Source organism: Asterias rubens, chromosome 2, assembly GCF_902459465.1.
Source record: "Asterias rubens chromosome 2, eAstRub1.3, whole genome shotgun sequence".
Taxonomy (NCBI): domain Eukaryota; kingdom Metazoa; phylum Echinodermata; class Asteroidea; order Forcipulatida; family Asteriidae; genus Asterias; species Asterias rubens.
The window spans coordinates 11,306,321-11,320,814 of NC_047063.1; the positions used below are offsets into that span (position 1 = coordinate 11,306,321).

Below are 14,494 nucleotides of genomic sequence, written 5' to 3' on the forward strand. Positions count from 1 at the left end.
GTAGACAGGGTTGATTTTTCTCTAAAAGAAAAAAAATCTAACAAGAATCAAAATTAAAGCAATAAACAACATACTAAGGAGTTCGCTTTTATTTTTTGGGTCATCACCCCAGTTTTTTTTTTTTTAAAGGATGGCTGTAGTATGTCTGTCACTTTGTATTTTGTCCCATTTTTCTTTGTATAGTTCTTCCTTTCCACTTTAAAAAATGTATCTTGTTTGAGAACATATATGACTGATTACTGGATTGGGACAACCTGTAAAAAAGTCACACAGTCATCATTGGGGAGTCACGAGAAAAAAAAGTAAACATCCCCCTCTGAAATGATTTTTAACGTGAAAGAAAGAAGTTTTAGTTGAATGTGGTGCACATCTATCTTTCAATTTGTTTGCCAATTTTACCATACCAATGTAAGTTGTTTACTTCACCCTAATTTCACAATGTATTAAAAAACAAAAAACAAAATAGACAAAATAAAACAAGGTTTAAATTAATAATTGTAATAAATTATTGAAATGCTACAAGTAATTATTCTTACAAATGTGTTTGCAGTGCACATCAACTTTGTTTTAATTTTGTTTTGTTTAATCGACTTGCAAATTATTAAAATTGTATTCACCTCCATGGTTTAAAATCATACTAATCATTTTGTTATAATTATTTTTTATTTCTTGCATGTAGTAAAAAAAAATATCCGGCCAAAGTCGTGAACCATGGTACATAAATGTACCTTTTTATACAGGTGTATTACGACACAGGTGGGCGGAGATGAACATTCTTGTAGCAACGGTATTTGTTGTTGAATTTGATTGGTCAAATCTCACAAGTGGCTGTTCCGTGATGCGTACTTACGATAACATAAATTGTAAATAATTACGTATATATAACCATATCAAAGACTTACACATAACTAATATTACATAGAATGGTTAAAAATACTATTTTGTACAAGTCACAATACATGACTTTACTTTATGTGTTGATTATTTCCATCTAGCGTTTGATATTTGTACCATACAGAGGGAAATGAGAAATGTGGCTAGCATGCCAATCATTTACCATCTCAGCGCAGCCGCAGTTTCTGCCATTTTGAACAACACACAAAAGCTACGTAGGAAGAAGAGACTTGTCGACAACATCCCTGCCGTTTTTTGTACAATTTCGTCCAACATGTGAGGATTTACTTATCAAAAAATGGCCGCAGCAACATAGAACGGCAGTTCTGTAGGACTATCCATCGAATTGTGGTTTGTAACTGTGTTTCAGTGTTGTTAGAGTACGTTTAAAATTGATTAAATCGCCGTCGCAAGACTTCGGTTGTCCGCCGTCGGATCTCCAGCGAGTACACGGGTGTTCACTCGGCGGTCGTCTGCTGCACGTTCGATGTTCCCGTGATGGGTTTGTGTACGCTTTGTGGACCTAGCGGTGTGGCACCACACCGGACTATGGCCCGTTTCATGTTCCTGTGGTGCTTGGTGTATGCCTTCTTTCCTGGATCCCTTGGGGCTACTTTCACGGTACACATATCCCACATGACATTACCAAAAACGCCGATATTTAATGCAAGTTTCGGAGATGGACATCATTGGTTGTACAGCATTCCTCCAGCACTTATTTCAAAACAAGCAAGACATCTCGTCAGACTTGATCAAAGCACTGGGATCTTGACTTTACACAAAGATATAAATTGCACAACTTTGCATGAAAATCCATTCCTCTTACACATTGAAGCCCGAAGAAGTAGGACTACTTTGTCGTTATTTGACAATGGCCCATTGGAGGTTTTCGTGCAGTTGCCCGTCACGGTACATATTCATGGCGGGCATTGTAAATTGAAGCACACGAAACAGGAGAAACACAAAGAAAAAGACAAACATATAAATGAAAATGTTGTCCTGGATCATAACAAACAGATCATCGTAATGGATTTTCCTACCGGATCATGTTGGAATACAGAGGAAGTAATACTTTCAATGAAAGACTTCCTACCAAGCTCTGCTTCCCATTGCCATGTTGACTACACACTGAATAAGCATAAGTCGGAGCACAGTGCGTTATCGTTGAATGAAAGCAGCAGTGATCTGGTGTCATCTAAGAGTACCCTTTGCCTGCACAGACCCAATGAAGAACATGTGTTTGTTACTCTGCAATTTGCAGCCCCTTGTATGCACTATTATCATCATCGACGCCGTGACTCCGAGACTGGGCTGCGGATTAACCTACAACTTGATCTGCGAGCAGTTGGGACAAGTATGTTTCCAAGAGCAGCAGCAGCAGAAAGAGCTGAGTCAGGTACCAGTGCTGTGAGATCACGCAGGCAAGCACGCCGCAATCGCACCCCGAACTTTCCCCAAGTAATGTACATGGTGAACGTTCCCGAGGAGCAGCCCATCGGATATATTCTGTTGACGATCACTGCTACAGACTCGGACTCTGGAGAAGCAGGACGGATTACGTATTCAATGGTGGCAGAACGGGATGGTAGAAGTCAGAACATGTTCAGTATAGACCCGGAGAGTGGAACTGTAACGACGACACAAGTATTAGACAGGGAGAGTATTGAAGAGCATTTCTTCCAAATCACCGGCACCGACCATGGATCACCTCCAAGAAGCACAACCGCCTTCCTCCAAATCACAATTGATGATTTAAATGACCACAGGCCTGATTTTGAACAGACTGAGTACCATATTCAAATCGAGGAAAACGAACCGGCTGGAACAACGTTACATGAGGTACACGCGAGCGATGGAGATATTGGATCTAACTCAGATGTTCGTTACAGCATCATGAATCTAGATCCCCCAAATGATGCATTCAATATCAACGCCCGTTCAGGAATCATTACAACCCGTGCAAGACTTGACCGTGAAACAGTCAGTAATTATGATCTACTTGTCCTAGCCAGAGATCTTGGCACTAACCCAGGTTCGCTCAATACAACTACTCGGGTATTGGTGACTGTCATGGATGAGAACGACAACTACCCTCAATTCCAGAAGCGCATCTTTGAAGTTTCCATTGCTGAGGATTCCCCTCGCAACGTCATGATTGAGACAATAACTGCAACAGACCGGGATGAGGGCTCCAATGCCGAAATCCGCTATAGTATGGTGGGTGGTCAGGGTCACTTCAATATTGATACCTACAATGGAGAGATTATGCTGACTTCCGATTTAGATTATGAGAACACCCAGGCCTATCAGTTAGTCATACGAGCACAGGACAGTGGTCGCTCGGCACGTTCCAACTCCACGCGAGTCATAGTGAATGTTGAAGATGTTAATGATAACTATCCGCGATTTCCAACCACCCTGTATCAGACCTCGGTGAGAGAGGATGCTCGAGTTGATTTTTCTGTCATAACCCTGAATGCTTTTGATGGTGATTCTGGTGAATTTGCCCGCATCACTTACAGCATTCAAGAACCAGACCCGACTCTACCCTTCACTATAAATCCAGACAATGGTTTGATCACAACATCCATGAGGCTAGACAGAGAAGTATCCCCACTATATGAGTTTACAGTCGTTGCAAGTGATCAAGGCGTTCCGCCCAAAACAGCGACCTCTGAAGTAGCCGTATCAATTACCGATGTCAATGATAATGCCCCTGTGTTCACCCAAAACGAATATTACGGTCGGGTTGATGAAGATGCTTCACCAGGGCTCACAGTTGTGACAGTATCCGCAGACGACCCCGATGTTGGTAACAGCGTCTCTTACCAGTTAACAGCAGGCAACACTCGGAATCGCTTCAGTATTATCAGCCAGAACAACCGTGGAATGATTTCAGTGGCCCTACCACTGGACTACAAACAAGAACCACGTTTCGTCTTGACCGTAACTGCATCCGATAATGAATTCTCTAGTATGTGTCGCGTGTTCATCAACATTACAGACGCCAACACATATCGCCCAGTGTTTGACCAATCTCCATACAGAGCAGAAGTGAGAGAAGATGCCCTAGCCGGTTTCGTTGCAGTCCAGGTTCATGCCACTGATGGAGATGTCGGGGAAAATGCCAGGATAACATATTCAATGGATAACATAGCAAGTTTTGAAATCGACCCGGATACTGGAGAGATTAAAACGCGTGGATTGCTTGACCGTGAGACAACGTCAAGCTATACAATCCATGTGACTGCTACGGATCATGGAATGGAACCACAGCTTGATACCACAGAAGTTGAGATCTTTCTTATTGATGTTAACGACAACCCGCCCATCTTCACTGAAGATTCTTACTCCAAAGAGATAAGTGAGAGTGTCAGTCCACAGTACATGGTCATACAGATTGAGGCAGATGATGCTGATGAAGGTGAGTGTTTTTGGTCAAATCTTTGAACAAATTTGTATTCTGCCACCACTTTTTCACTCATTTTTACCAAAAGGAATCTCATTTGAGTAAATTAGATACAAATTTATTTCACATTATTTCATAACAAATGAAAAGTGGTGGCAGGATACAGAATTTTTTTCTAAATCTAAGTTTTGTTTTCAAAGTTTTATAGTAGGGGGCCTACACATAAATTGGTTGTTAAATATCAAAGTCAGACAACTTAATTGGAGGTAGTTACATTCTCTAGTCAAAGAAGTGTGTAAGAATACTATTTGCTCTTCACAAGTATTAATCGCTAAATTCATTGACAAATGTTCACACCAAAGTTTTTGAAATAGTTATGATAATCCTAACCCTCTATCATTTATATGACCATCAAGGGTTGCATTTTACTCAACTATTTTTTAAAATTTGGAGATTACTATGCTGATTGTTAAAATATTGTTTTTTTGTTATTACGTTACAACTTTTTGTACACACTCTATTTGAACATGATTTGAAGAAATATATATATACTGTACAGAAAGAAATGTTTGACATGATGTACAGCCACATGCCTGCTATTTTATTGTATCAACAGTCCCCCTTTAATATATGCTGGTTTCTTTGATTGGTCAGTTAGTGACGTCATTGTTAATGATCATGTACTACAGTATGTACTTCCCAGTGACATTTCATCTGGTCCTCAGTCATTTCAATTAGCTCACAATCCTTTCTTTTAATCTTGTATGTCCTCATTTGGACATGAACCTCCGTAATTCAGCCTTTCCTATGCCACTCAGAATCATTGGCTGACCATTTGGCACTTGAGCCCAAACCAAAACCCAAGTGTGAAATCCAACCTCTGAGCGGATATTCCAACTGAATAATCACTTCGTACACCCACTGCCCAGTTTCATTCACAGTGTTAGATTTAGCCTCTTCAATATTTAGATACTCCAGGCTAAACTGCAAGGTTCTGAAATGAAGAAAAGCTAGTCAAACCCTTTAAAAAATGTAGGGGTAAAAAACAGCCGTAAAAAAGAGAGTATAATATTATCGTTTTGGGCTGCCTTTGTCTGGATGATTCTATTGTATGATGGTGATTTAAGGATTTGAAACTTGATTCCATTTTAAGCCCTTAGGATGTTGCATTGTATTTAATATAGGTACATGTAAATGCTGGGTCTGTTTGGGCAGAAAAATTCTTAGTTTGACTATGATTAGTTTTTTTTCTTCATATAAATGCACACAGTTTTTTCTAAACAAGCAGTCAAGGTAAGTTGACCCGTTGGTTAGCCAATATTATCATAGTGAAATTATAATCAAATTTGAATTTAGATGAATCAGTACCTCATCTTCATAATATTAATTGATTTTAGGCAGGATGGATGAGTTAACACACACATTCCTCACACACTCGGATGAATTGGGATGAAGGTTATATTGTATTTTGTAGAATCCATAATCATGTTTTTAAAGCTATGGGGAACTACAGTATTGTTTGGAAAAACATTTAATTATGATACAAAATAGGCCACGCATTATGTGATCTCAATATGTGCTCATTCGGGATTAAATTAATTAACTGAGAGGAGAGGTTACTTGGGTTTATAGAAGATGGTTTCATGAAAACTATAGTTCTCTTTCCATTATGGACGGTTTCTTAAGAAGAAATCCTGCTAGTGCCTATGCCAGTCTAGACATGAGTGTGTAGACTTTAGGGTAGGTTCTTAATTGCAAACCGGAATGGACTTGATTGCCCTAGTGTTACCATTAATTTATTAAAGCCGAACAAAATTAATACTGTGTTTCTAATAAGTGTCTGTGAACAAATCCAAGACGATTGGATTTTTTATAATGGGGATTATGATAAAGTTGTTTGTGCTTTGGGAGAACACGTCTGTGATAATTTTAAAGTGGAGAGAAAATTATATAAAATAGACTAATTTTAATTGTAAAAAATAACCCCCTGAAATGTTTTGAGGTCAACAACTTGACCTAAACAAAATCCAGTTTGTCGGGTTACCACAAACACAACATTAGTTTTGTTTGGCCCAAAGTAAGAGTCCTCTTTAATGGCCTCCAGTCGGACTTAATGCAATTTGAATAACAATCAGAATCTTAAGAGCATAATGCATCGCTCACAATTGTGTGCATACACTATTTCTTTCACACCAACTTATTGCCTGTGGCTGTCACAAGGTTAAACGCTCTATGTGTTTTTGTATTCCAATTAATTTTCATGGATGTTGGTTCATGTTTTCAATGACAGTGTTCATTATGTGTATATTGTACCTGTTCAGATTACACAGTATTTCTTCACCGAATCACCCCTTTTGGACACTTTAACTTTTGTATGAACTGATTCGTGCATATAACAAAAAACATGCATTCTCCCTCCACCATCTAAAATGAAAGATTCCCATTGGTTGAGGATGTGTCTGATTTCATGTCTAGATAGTGTGCATTAATAAAATTGCACAGTAATATAATATGCAAATTATTTAATGTCTTATCTGGTCACTGTCTAGATGCATGACATCCAAAACAAACATAATTGTTTGAAATGAAATGGGAATGATAAGTCAAGATTAAATGTAAATAGTCCTGCAGGCTTTAGAAAATACAGAGTGAAATTCACCAAACACTTTATTGATTTATTGGTAGACTTTCTGCATTCAGAGTGTATAAAGAGGATGCTGTAATTTGCATGGGACTCCTGAAGCGTGATAATTTGACAATTGTCTGTTGTTAGCTTTAGATAGTGCTAAACAGTCATGTAATTTATCAGGATTTTGTTCGATTTCAGGATTTTGTATTGGACTTTCTTCACACTCAGACTACTTTGTATACTTTCATCATACATTTTCAACATGTATTACAAATCCTGAAGTACTGGTGGGAAAACAAGCACTTATTGGGGAAAATTTAGCGTTGAATGTATTTGTTTGCTGTAGGACCTATCACTACAGTTTTTACAAAATGTAAGTTGAAGTGATATAAATATAAGGGTTTAGCGAGGACTTTGTTTTCAGACCCTAAGGATCTCTCGGTGACAAAACCAGATTTGTATGCAGGCCTGTGCTTTTCGTTTTTTGGAAGGGCAAGGGCACCAAGGCATTTTCTCCTTGGTAAAGGGCACCCTATGAGGAAATTGTAAATTTCTCCTGGAGCATTTCAAGAGCACCAAGGCAATGACCAGGGGGCATGGAGGCTTACGCAGGCATGCTCTTGTGACTGAAAAGAGAGGATCCATCCATGATCATGATCTGTCTCAGTTGTCATTCATGACCAGATTTACTGTACACAATGTTTATCCCCTGAAGCAGTCCGACAGTATGCATGTCCAATGGTTTACCATGTTGTATGGTAATGATAAAACGTATCCATTATAAATACTTTTGCCTCTGATGTTCATAGTGTATCCAAGTTCCAACAGTAGGGCGATATCTCCAGATTTCTTTCACTGGCAATCAATTACATGCACCTGCTGGGATGTGTCTTTGTTCACAGCAGGGCAGGTGAAGGTGCCAGGAAACACAACATGGTAATACTAACAGGAATAGTGCTTTTCCCTCCTGAAATCTATCAGGTTAATTTAGTTGGCCTGGCAAATCATGTTACTTCATGTCATTACTTTAAGGGAGCTGAGCATGTTGAAAGATATGCGTGTTTTGAGTTGAGCTGGAACTAAATATTGATGCACAGACAAGGAATTCATACAGATATTTCTAAAATTTTAATGAAAGTGCTATGTAGTATTTAGGGTACGTAAAATAATAAGTTGATTTGGTGGCAGAAGTTTCTGAGGAAATAGTTCTCAATGAATAAGTTTAACTCAACCTTTACCACCTTGAGTTCTGAAAACTAAACCACGACAGTCTAATTATTGATAAACAAAGTTTAACTTCCAGTGTGGGAAAAATTATGTTCCTCATATACTTGAGTCGGCAACTGTTGTAAATCAGGTAATGAAAAAAATGTCTGATACCTGTAGTAATGGTTTTAACAAAAGTGGGGCCTACATGTACAATATGTGTACTGTACTTAAAATGTACACATTGTAATCAGTATCATCAGTTCATTACTGCAGCTTTACATCTATACATGTACATGACTAGCCTATCGATATCCATGACAGGCGTGTTTGTGGTTGTCTGTGTGGAATTCTTAATGTTCAGTCTCCAGCGTGCAAACATTGTCTTTGTCCAGAGGTGTATTTACTTGTGGACTTTACAATGACTTGTTCTGGCCAGTTGAGTTGCGTTCAGTCATGTGAACAAAGGTATTTTCTGAGTTTTATCTCACTCAGCTGAGTTTTTGCCTATCTGTACGTACCACGCTTTCATTTGAATTGGTGTCCCAATAAAACCCTTTTTTTTAATTTTATTTATTTATTTATAAGTATTATGAGATTACAATGTGTACATCGTAATAATTCTGATAAGACTCCACTGAATTGTGTACAGCAATGGCTTTGATCATTGCAGTTTATAACAGCATGGAGGAAGACTTGGGAAGGGTTTGGGGCAAAGAGTATCTGCTATCTAGACTCTGGAGAGTGTGGCCTTGATCTCTCTTAAAAAATACTTGTTGTTGGGTTTGATGTATTGTCTTATTAAATGTAGGCCCATGTGTACACTGGGACACCCAAAGATATTTGGAAGATGTTGTAGTCTGACAACATTTTACACAGGGATGTTAAAATATTTAAATGCAGCGTAGTTGTGAACCCTCACATTATGTGCACAGTTTACACTGCAACCTACAAACAGTGCAACCCAAAAACCAGCCCTGAAAAATCCTTTGTTAAGTAACAACAACAACAGCAGATAAACTCCCTTGAGGTTTGACCCAGTAATGGGGACACAGAATGTAAAATGACCCCAAATGTATGGTCCATTTAAAGCTTGCCCCTTGGGTAAAGTCCATTCCTGGTAACTCCATATCAGCATATTTTTTTTCCCATTTCAAATCTGCCACAATTGTGCTCTTTTTGTTGTTGAAACATCAGAGTGAATCATATTGGTTATTCCTCCATGGTTATTCTTTCCTTTATTCTAATCCAGCCCACAGGCACTGCCTGGATTTCCCTTCTAAATCTCTACCAAAAACACCATAGATTGAAATTTGTGAAAAGTGAAAAAAAGAGAAGTATTGCTACTGTACTCAAACTCGTCTGACGACAGTCTACTCCTTTACATTAAGCTTCAAATACCAAAGGTGCCTCTGGGGTTGGCTCTGCCTTTCCTCACAATACAAAACCAAAATTAAATTTATTTGTTGCAAAATCCAGATTTCTGGTAATTGGACATTTCTTTCTCTTTTTTCTATTTCGTTATTGATTGATGGACATGGATTTATTTGGGGGTTGCGAAGCAAGCTTGAACTGAATGAGCCACAACCTGCCTTAAGATTGGAACTGATTGTGTGTTTGCTCACCTTATATTAATGTCCTTGGCTGATGGAGTTGTCAAATTAGATTACTGTTTGGGTTCATTTTATTATAGTCTTGAGAGGAGGGGGCGACTGTTGCTGCTACATCACAGTACATTTATTTTCCCCAAGAAATGAACAGATGAATTTATGATTGTGAATTTTTAGTCTTTATTGTAAAGAAGATTTTGAGTTGCTTGCCATTGGAAGCACCTTTACAAATTACAAAAAAAACACAGTTGATGAAGTATTCTGTTAAAACTCATCAAAGCCCAATGGTACATGAGCGGCCGTTGTGTTACATCGTGTAAAGAGCTGTACATATTTTGCTCATTCAACGGCGTTCGTGCTTTTTCTGTATCCGCATCCACACTCTGGAACTCTCTTCCTTTACATATTCGAGCTACAACATCTCTGGACATTTTCAAAACTCTGCTTAAAACCCACCTATTCAAACTTTCTTTTGATTGACTTTCTGTCTGTTTTTAACCATTTATTTTTGCCAACACGTTTAATGTAATTCAACATTTTTATTCAATGTACCCTTATTTCTTTCCAAGCTTCGTAATTTGTATTTTTGTCTTTGTTTGTTTTATGCGCCTCGGAATAAGTTTAGTCTTATAAGTTTTAATTATTATTATTACTATTATTACAGCTATAAGCTGTAATACAGTCACCCATGTTCCTTGGTTATAGTGTACACTGTTATACACTCATCGTAATATAGAGACTAGAGATTTGAGTAGGAGAAATCATTCCCTTTAACTTAAGGAACAATCCATTGGTAAAATGAACTGTTTTTCAGCCCTGGATTTGGAATGGTTCCAGTCTACGATTTACAATAAATTAAAAGACACTGGAGGAACTAGAACCACAGTCTAAAAAGGCAGCCTAATGCTTTTAATCATGATACTGCACACATTTAGGTTAACTTTGAGTTTTATGGGAAAACAAGTATTTAAGAAGACAACAGGGGTACTGTGTTTCTTTTATTTAGCAACATCAGCTTACTGTATATTTTTGCTCAAATAGATTGGTGATTTAACATTTCTAAAAACAAGTTATTTTTCCCCCAACATTTCCTAAATGCAGGCACCAACAGTCAGATATCATACACCTTCAACAATGGCGATGATGGCAACGGGGCTTTTGTCATCGACGAAACTTCAGGTGTCATCCGTACAGCGATCAGACTGGATCGTGAAGCAAAGTCAGAATACCATCTGGTCGCCTATGCTGTGGATGGTGGTCGTCCCGTTCACCGTCAATCCGTACAGATCACAGTGACGCTGGAAGATGAAAATGACAACCCGCCCGAGTTCTCTCGAGATGAAATAGACGTGTACATTGAGGAGAACCGTAACCCGGGCGAGCTGGTGTCCACCATTGTTGCGATTGATCCTGACGAGGGCTACAATGCTCTGATCCACTACTCCCTGATCGACGGAGATCTCGACTACTTTGAGATTGATAGTCGGTCCGGGGAGCTCACCACCCTCATTGAGCTTGACTATGAAGCTAAGAACGAATACAGCGTCACGGTTAAGGCCACGTCCACCCCGTTCTTTAACCTAGCCAAGGTGAACATCCATGTGCTGGACCAGAACGACAACAGCCCAATTCTGGAAGACTTTGATATCTACTTTAATAACTATGAGGGCCAGTTCCCGTCTGGAGACATCGGCCAGGTTCCAGCAAGAGATCCCGATGTTTCGGACATACTCAAGTATGGTATCGTCAGAGGGAATGCCAATAATCATCTGATCTTGAACGTAAGCACGGGAGGCATTCGACTTCATCCGAGACTAAATGGAACTACCATTCCACAGACCATTGAAATGGGAATTCAAGTATCAGGTGGGTGCAATAACTCTTATTGATTCATTTATCTTGTGAGCATTTTGCGTTTTGCAAAAAGTTTGTCAGTGCTTAAGCTTTTTCAAATTTAGTTTTTAAAAGCTTATTGGATATGGCAAATCTACCACAAAGTAACAACTATGGAATCCAACAAATAAGTCAAAATCAACAACTGGACATTCTTTTTACCACTTCTACATATAGCATCATATAAATAAATATAAGTGTCCTTGGCCAGGGGTGAGCACTTTGAATTCATGTCCTTACTTTCACTCTTCAGAAAGTCCAGCACATCGCAAGGTTTGCGGTACAGCTATCATTTCTGACCATGTATGATTCACTTGAAATAACATGAGCGTCTTTAGTTATTGAGCTGCCTTGTTTGTGACTGCCCATTCATAATGTCCTTTCATAGTGAAAGCTGTTACAAAGCTTCGTGTCCAAGAGAAAAGGACTGGTCTAAGTTGAATAGGTCATTTTCTAAGTAGAGAGTTTTACAAGGCCAGCGGTACTCCAGACCAGAGAGAAAAATGGCCAGTTATGAAACTACACAACTACTACACAACCAACTGGAGTGATGTAATCTTTTGAAAACAGTTTACACACACATGTAGGGGCCTACACTGTAAGCATCTGAGCAACGGCTGTGATAGCAATGGCACATTATGAAATCTTTTTATTGTACTTCTGAATGTTGCTCTGATCATCTTCAGGATAAAGTGATGTTGGTTTTAGATGCTCCTTGGTTAAGAGCAGACTTACTGAACCATTGTGTTATAATACCGTCCAATTTTTCCATTGATGCTGTACTTTTCTCAGGCCTTGACCGATTCATAAGGGAATAGGATGTACTACTGTGCTGGGCTGACCTTCACCCCAAAGCTTGTTATTCTTTGTCTGTCTAGGAATAAAAGGTGCTTAAATAACGCTTTTGAGTGCAAAAATAGTGATGAAAAAACAATCTTGCCTCGTTGTCTGACAGTCACATGTCTACAGGGTAACCTAAAAATTATGAAAAAATTCATATGTTTGGATGTTTGTGACGGATAACGTAATGATGTCTGTGGTACAAAAAAAGTATTTGTTTCAGTGTTATTACTTTTTAAATTTTTTTCTCATATATATTTTCTGAAGGCCATTTTAAATTGGAAAGCTCATTTCTCCTGTTGCGCTAACTTAATGATGTCTGTGGCAAAAATAAAGTATTTGTTTCAGTGTTATTACTTTTTTCAGTTTTCTCTCATATATATTTATTTTCTGAAGGCCATTTTAAATTGGAAAGCTCATTTCTCCTATTGCGCTATAAAGTCTGCAGCCACTGCTTAAAAGCAACACTTAAATTAATGTATTTTTTAGTGAGGAAAGGGTTAAAAGCAGCCATGCATCGACTGAGTGGATGAAATACAGTCTTTATAATACACAAAAGCATAATCCTTTCACATGGTATTAGAGCTGCGTTGTATGAAAGAAAATTTGTTATCTATTGAATGAAGACCTTCAAAAAGTGATATTAGTACTGCATATAATAATAAGTTCATAAGCTGGATAAGCATAAATTGTGTCAGGATGCGGTTTAGCGTGGAGTGTAAACACAGCCACTTCTGCACACCATCTCTCCGCAGTTTATATTACCAAGCGGAGGGTAAAATGAAGCCACCTCTTGCTATTGAAAAGGGTCATATTGACTTGCGCTTGGGTTGGTCCTTACATGGCGCTAGCACCAAACTTGAAGCCGGGAGACAAAAGAAGGTCTGCCTGGCTACCCCGGCCCTGGTATATCACAGATTGCTTGTTTGGCTATGGCACAACCCAGCCTCATGTCAACAACAGGGTAACAAAAAGAGTTGGGGAATATTAAAGCAGGACTGCTCAGTCAAGGTGAAAATCAAAATTGTGCAATCTGTGGTGGTGTTGGAATGTTGGTTAAGGTGTGAAAAAGACGTATTTTGACAAACTGCAGGCACTGGATTGTGGTTGGCCCGATACTGTTTTGAACTTAAAACCCCAGGCAGCCGTAAATAACACTGCCAGGGGTCTTTTTTAATGTGTCGTCTGTTTTATGTTTCTTCTATGAGAGTTGAAGTATACATGCATGTTAAAGGGAAAGTTTCAGGGAAGGTAAACTTCTCATTTACAGAGTAGCTTTGCTTTGCATTATTCTGCTTCACATCAGGTAAATTTGTTTGGTCCTTAAGAGTATTCAATGTAGGACTGTTGCAGTACACTTTAGGCCTACACACTGTGCAGTGAAGATGCATCAGTCCTACATTTATAACCAGTACATTGGTTACATGGTTATCGGTGACAGGAAAAAATCCATGCCTAATTACATGTACATGTAGGCCTACCTCACCCTCAAGTCACAATGTAACCAACTTCATCAATGGAAGATGAGGAGGAATAATATATTGGCTCATGTTGTGCATGCCTGCTTCATAATGTTCCCCTGAAAGAGTAGAGTTTGGCTCGCCAACAGCTTCATTTCTTCTTCTATACTTCCTGTTTGCTAAGATTTGAAAAGGTTACACTGCTGTACATCCTCCCCTCCTGCAGTCATTTACTCTCTTCATCTGCGCGGCTGTTCTGCCATAACTGACAAGTCTAGGCATCATTGCCACAAATAAGATCAGTCCTTTTGCTTGCAACAGTGAACCGATGCATAATGTGGTTAGTTGGTCGTACTGCAAAGCATACCTCCTGTATTACATGTGAGAGAATGTAGGATCTTGGGTGTAACTCAAGCTGGCCAAGAGCTCACATGCCCACAATAGGCTGAGGTTGATATGTGAGAGTCCTGACTCTCTTAAAGGGTTTTTGGTACCTTTTGTAGATCAGGTTTTTGGCCATAACGTGAATCCCTACTCGCTGTGAATGAAGATG

The 14,494-nt window shown here is 38.9% G+C and overlaps 1 protein-coding gene across 1 annotated transcript; it reads left to right on the forward strand.

Annotated features, from left to right (window-relative positions):
• The first annotated feature begins 1,118 nt into the window (after positions 1-1,118).
• Positions 1,119-11,828, forward strand: LOC117306989 (cadherin EGF LAG seven-pass G-type receptor 2-like). Its single transcript, XM_033791601.1, has 2 exons — positions 1,119-4,318; positions 10,850-11,828. The coding sequence occupies exons 1-2, from the start codon at positions 1,393-1,395 to the stop codon at positions 11,635-11,637; spliced, it is 3,714 nt and encodes a 1,237-aa protein (XP_033647492.1). The 5' UTR covers positions 1,119-1,392; the 3' UTR covers positions 11,638-11,828.
• Positions 11,829-14,494: the final 2,666 nt, after the last annotated feature.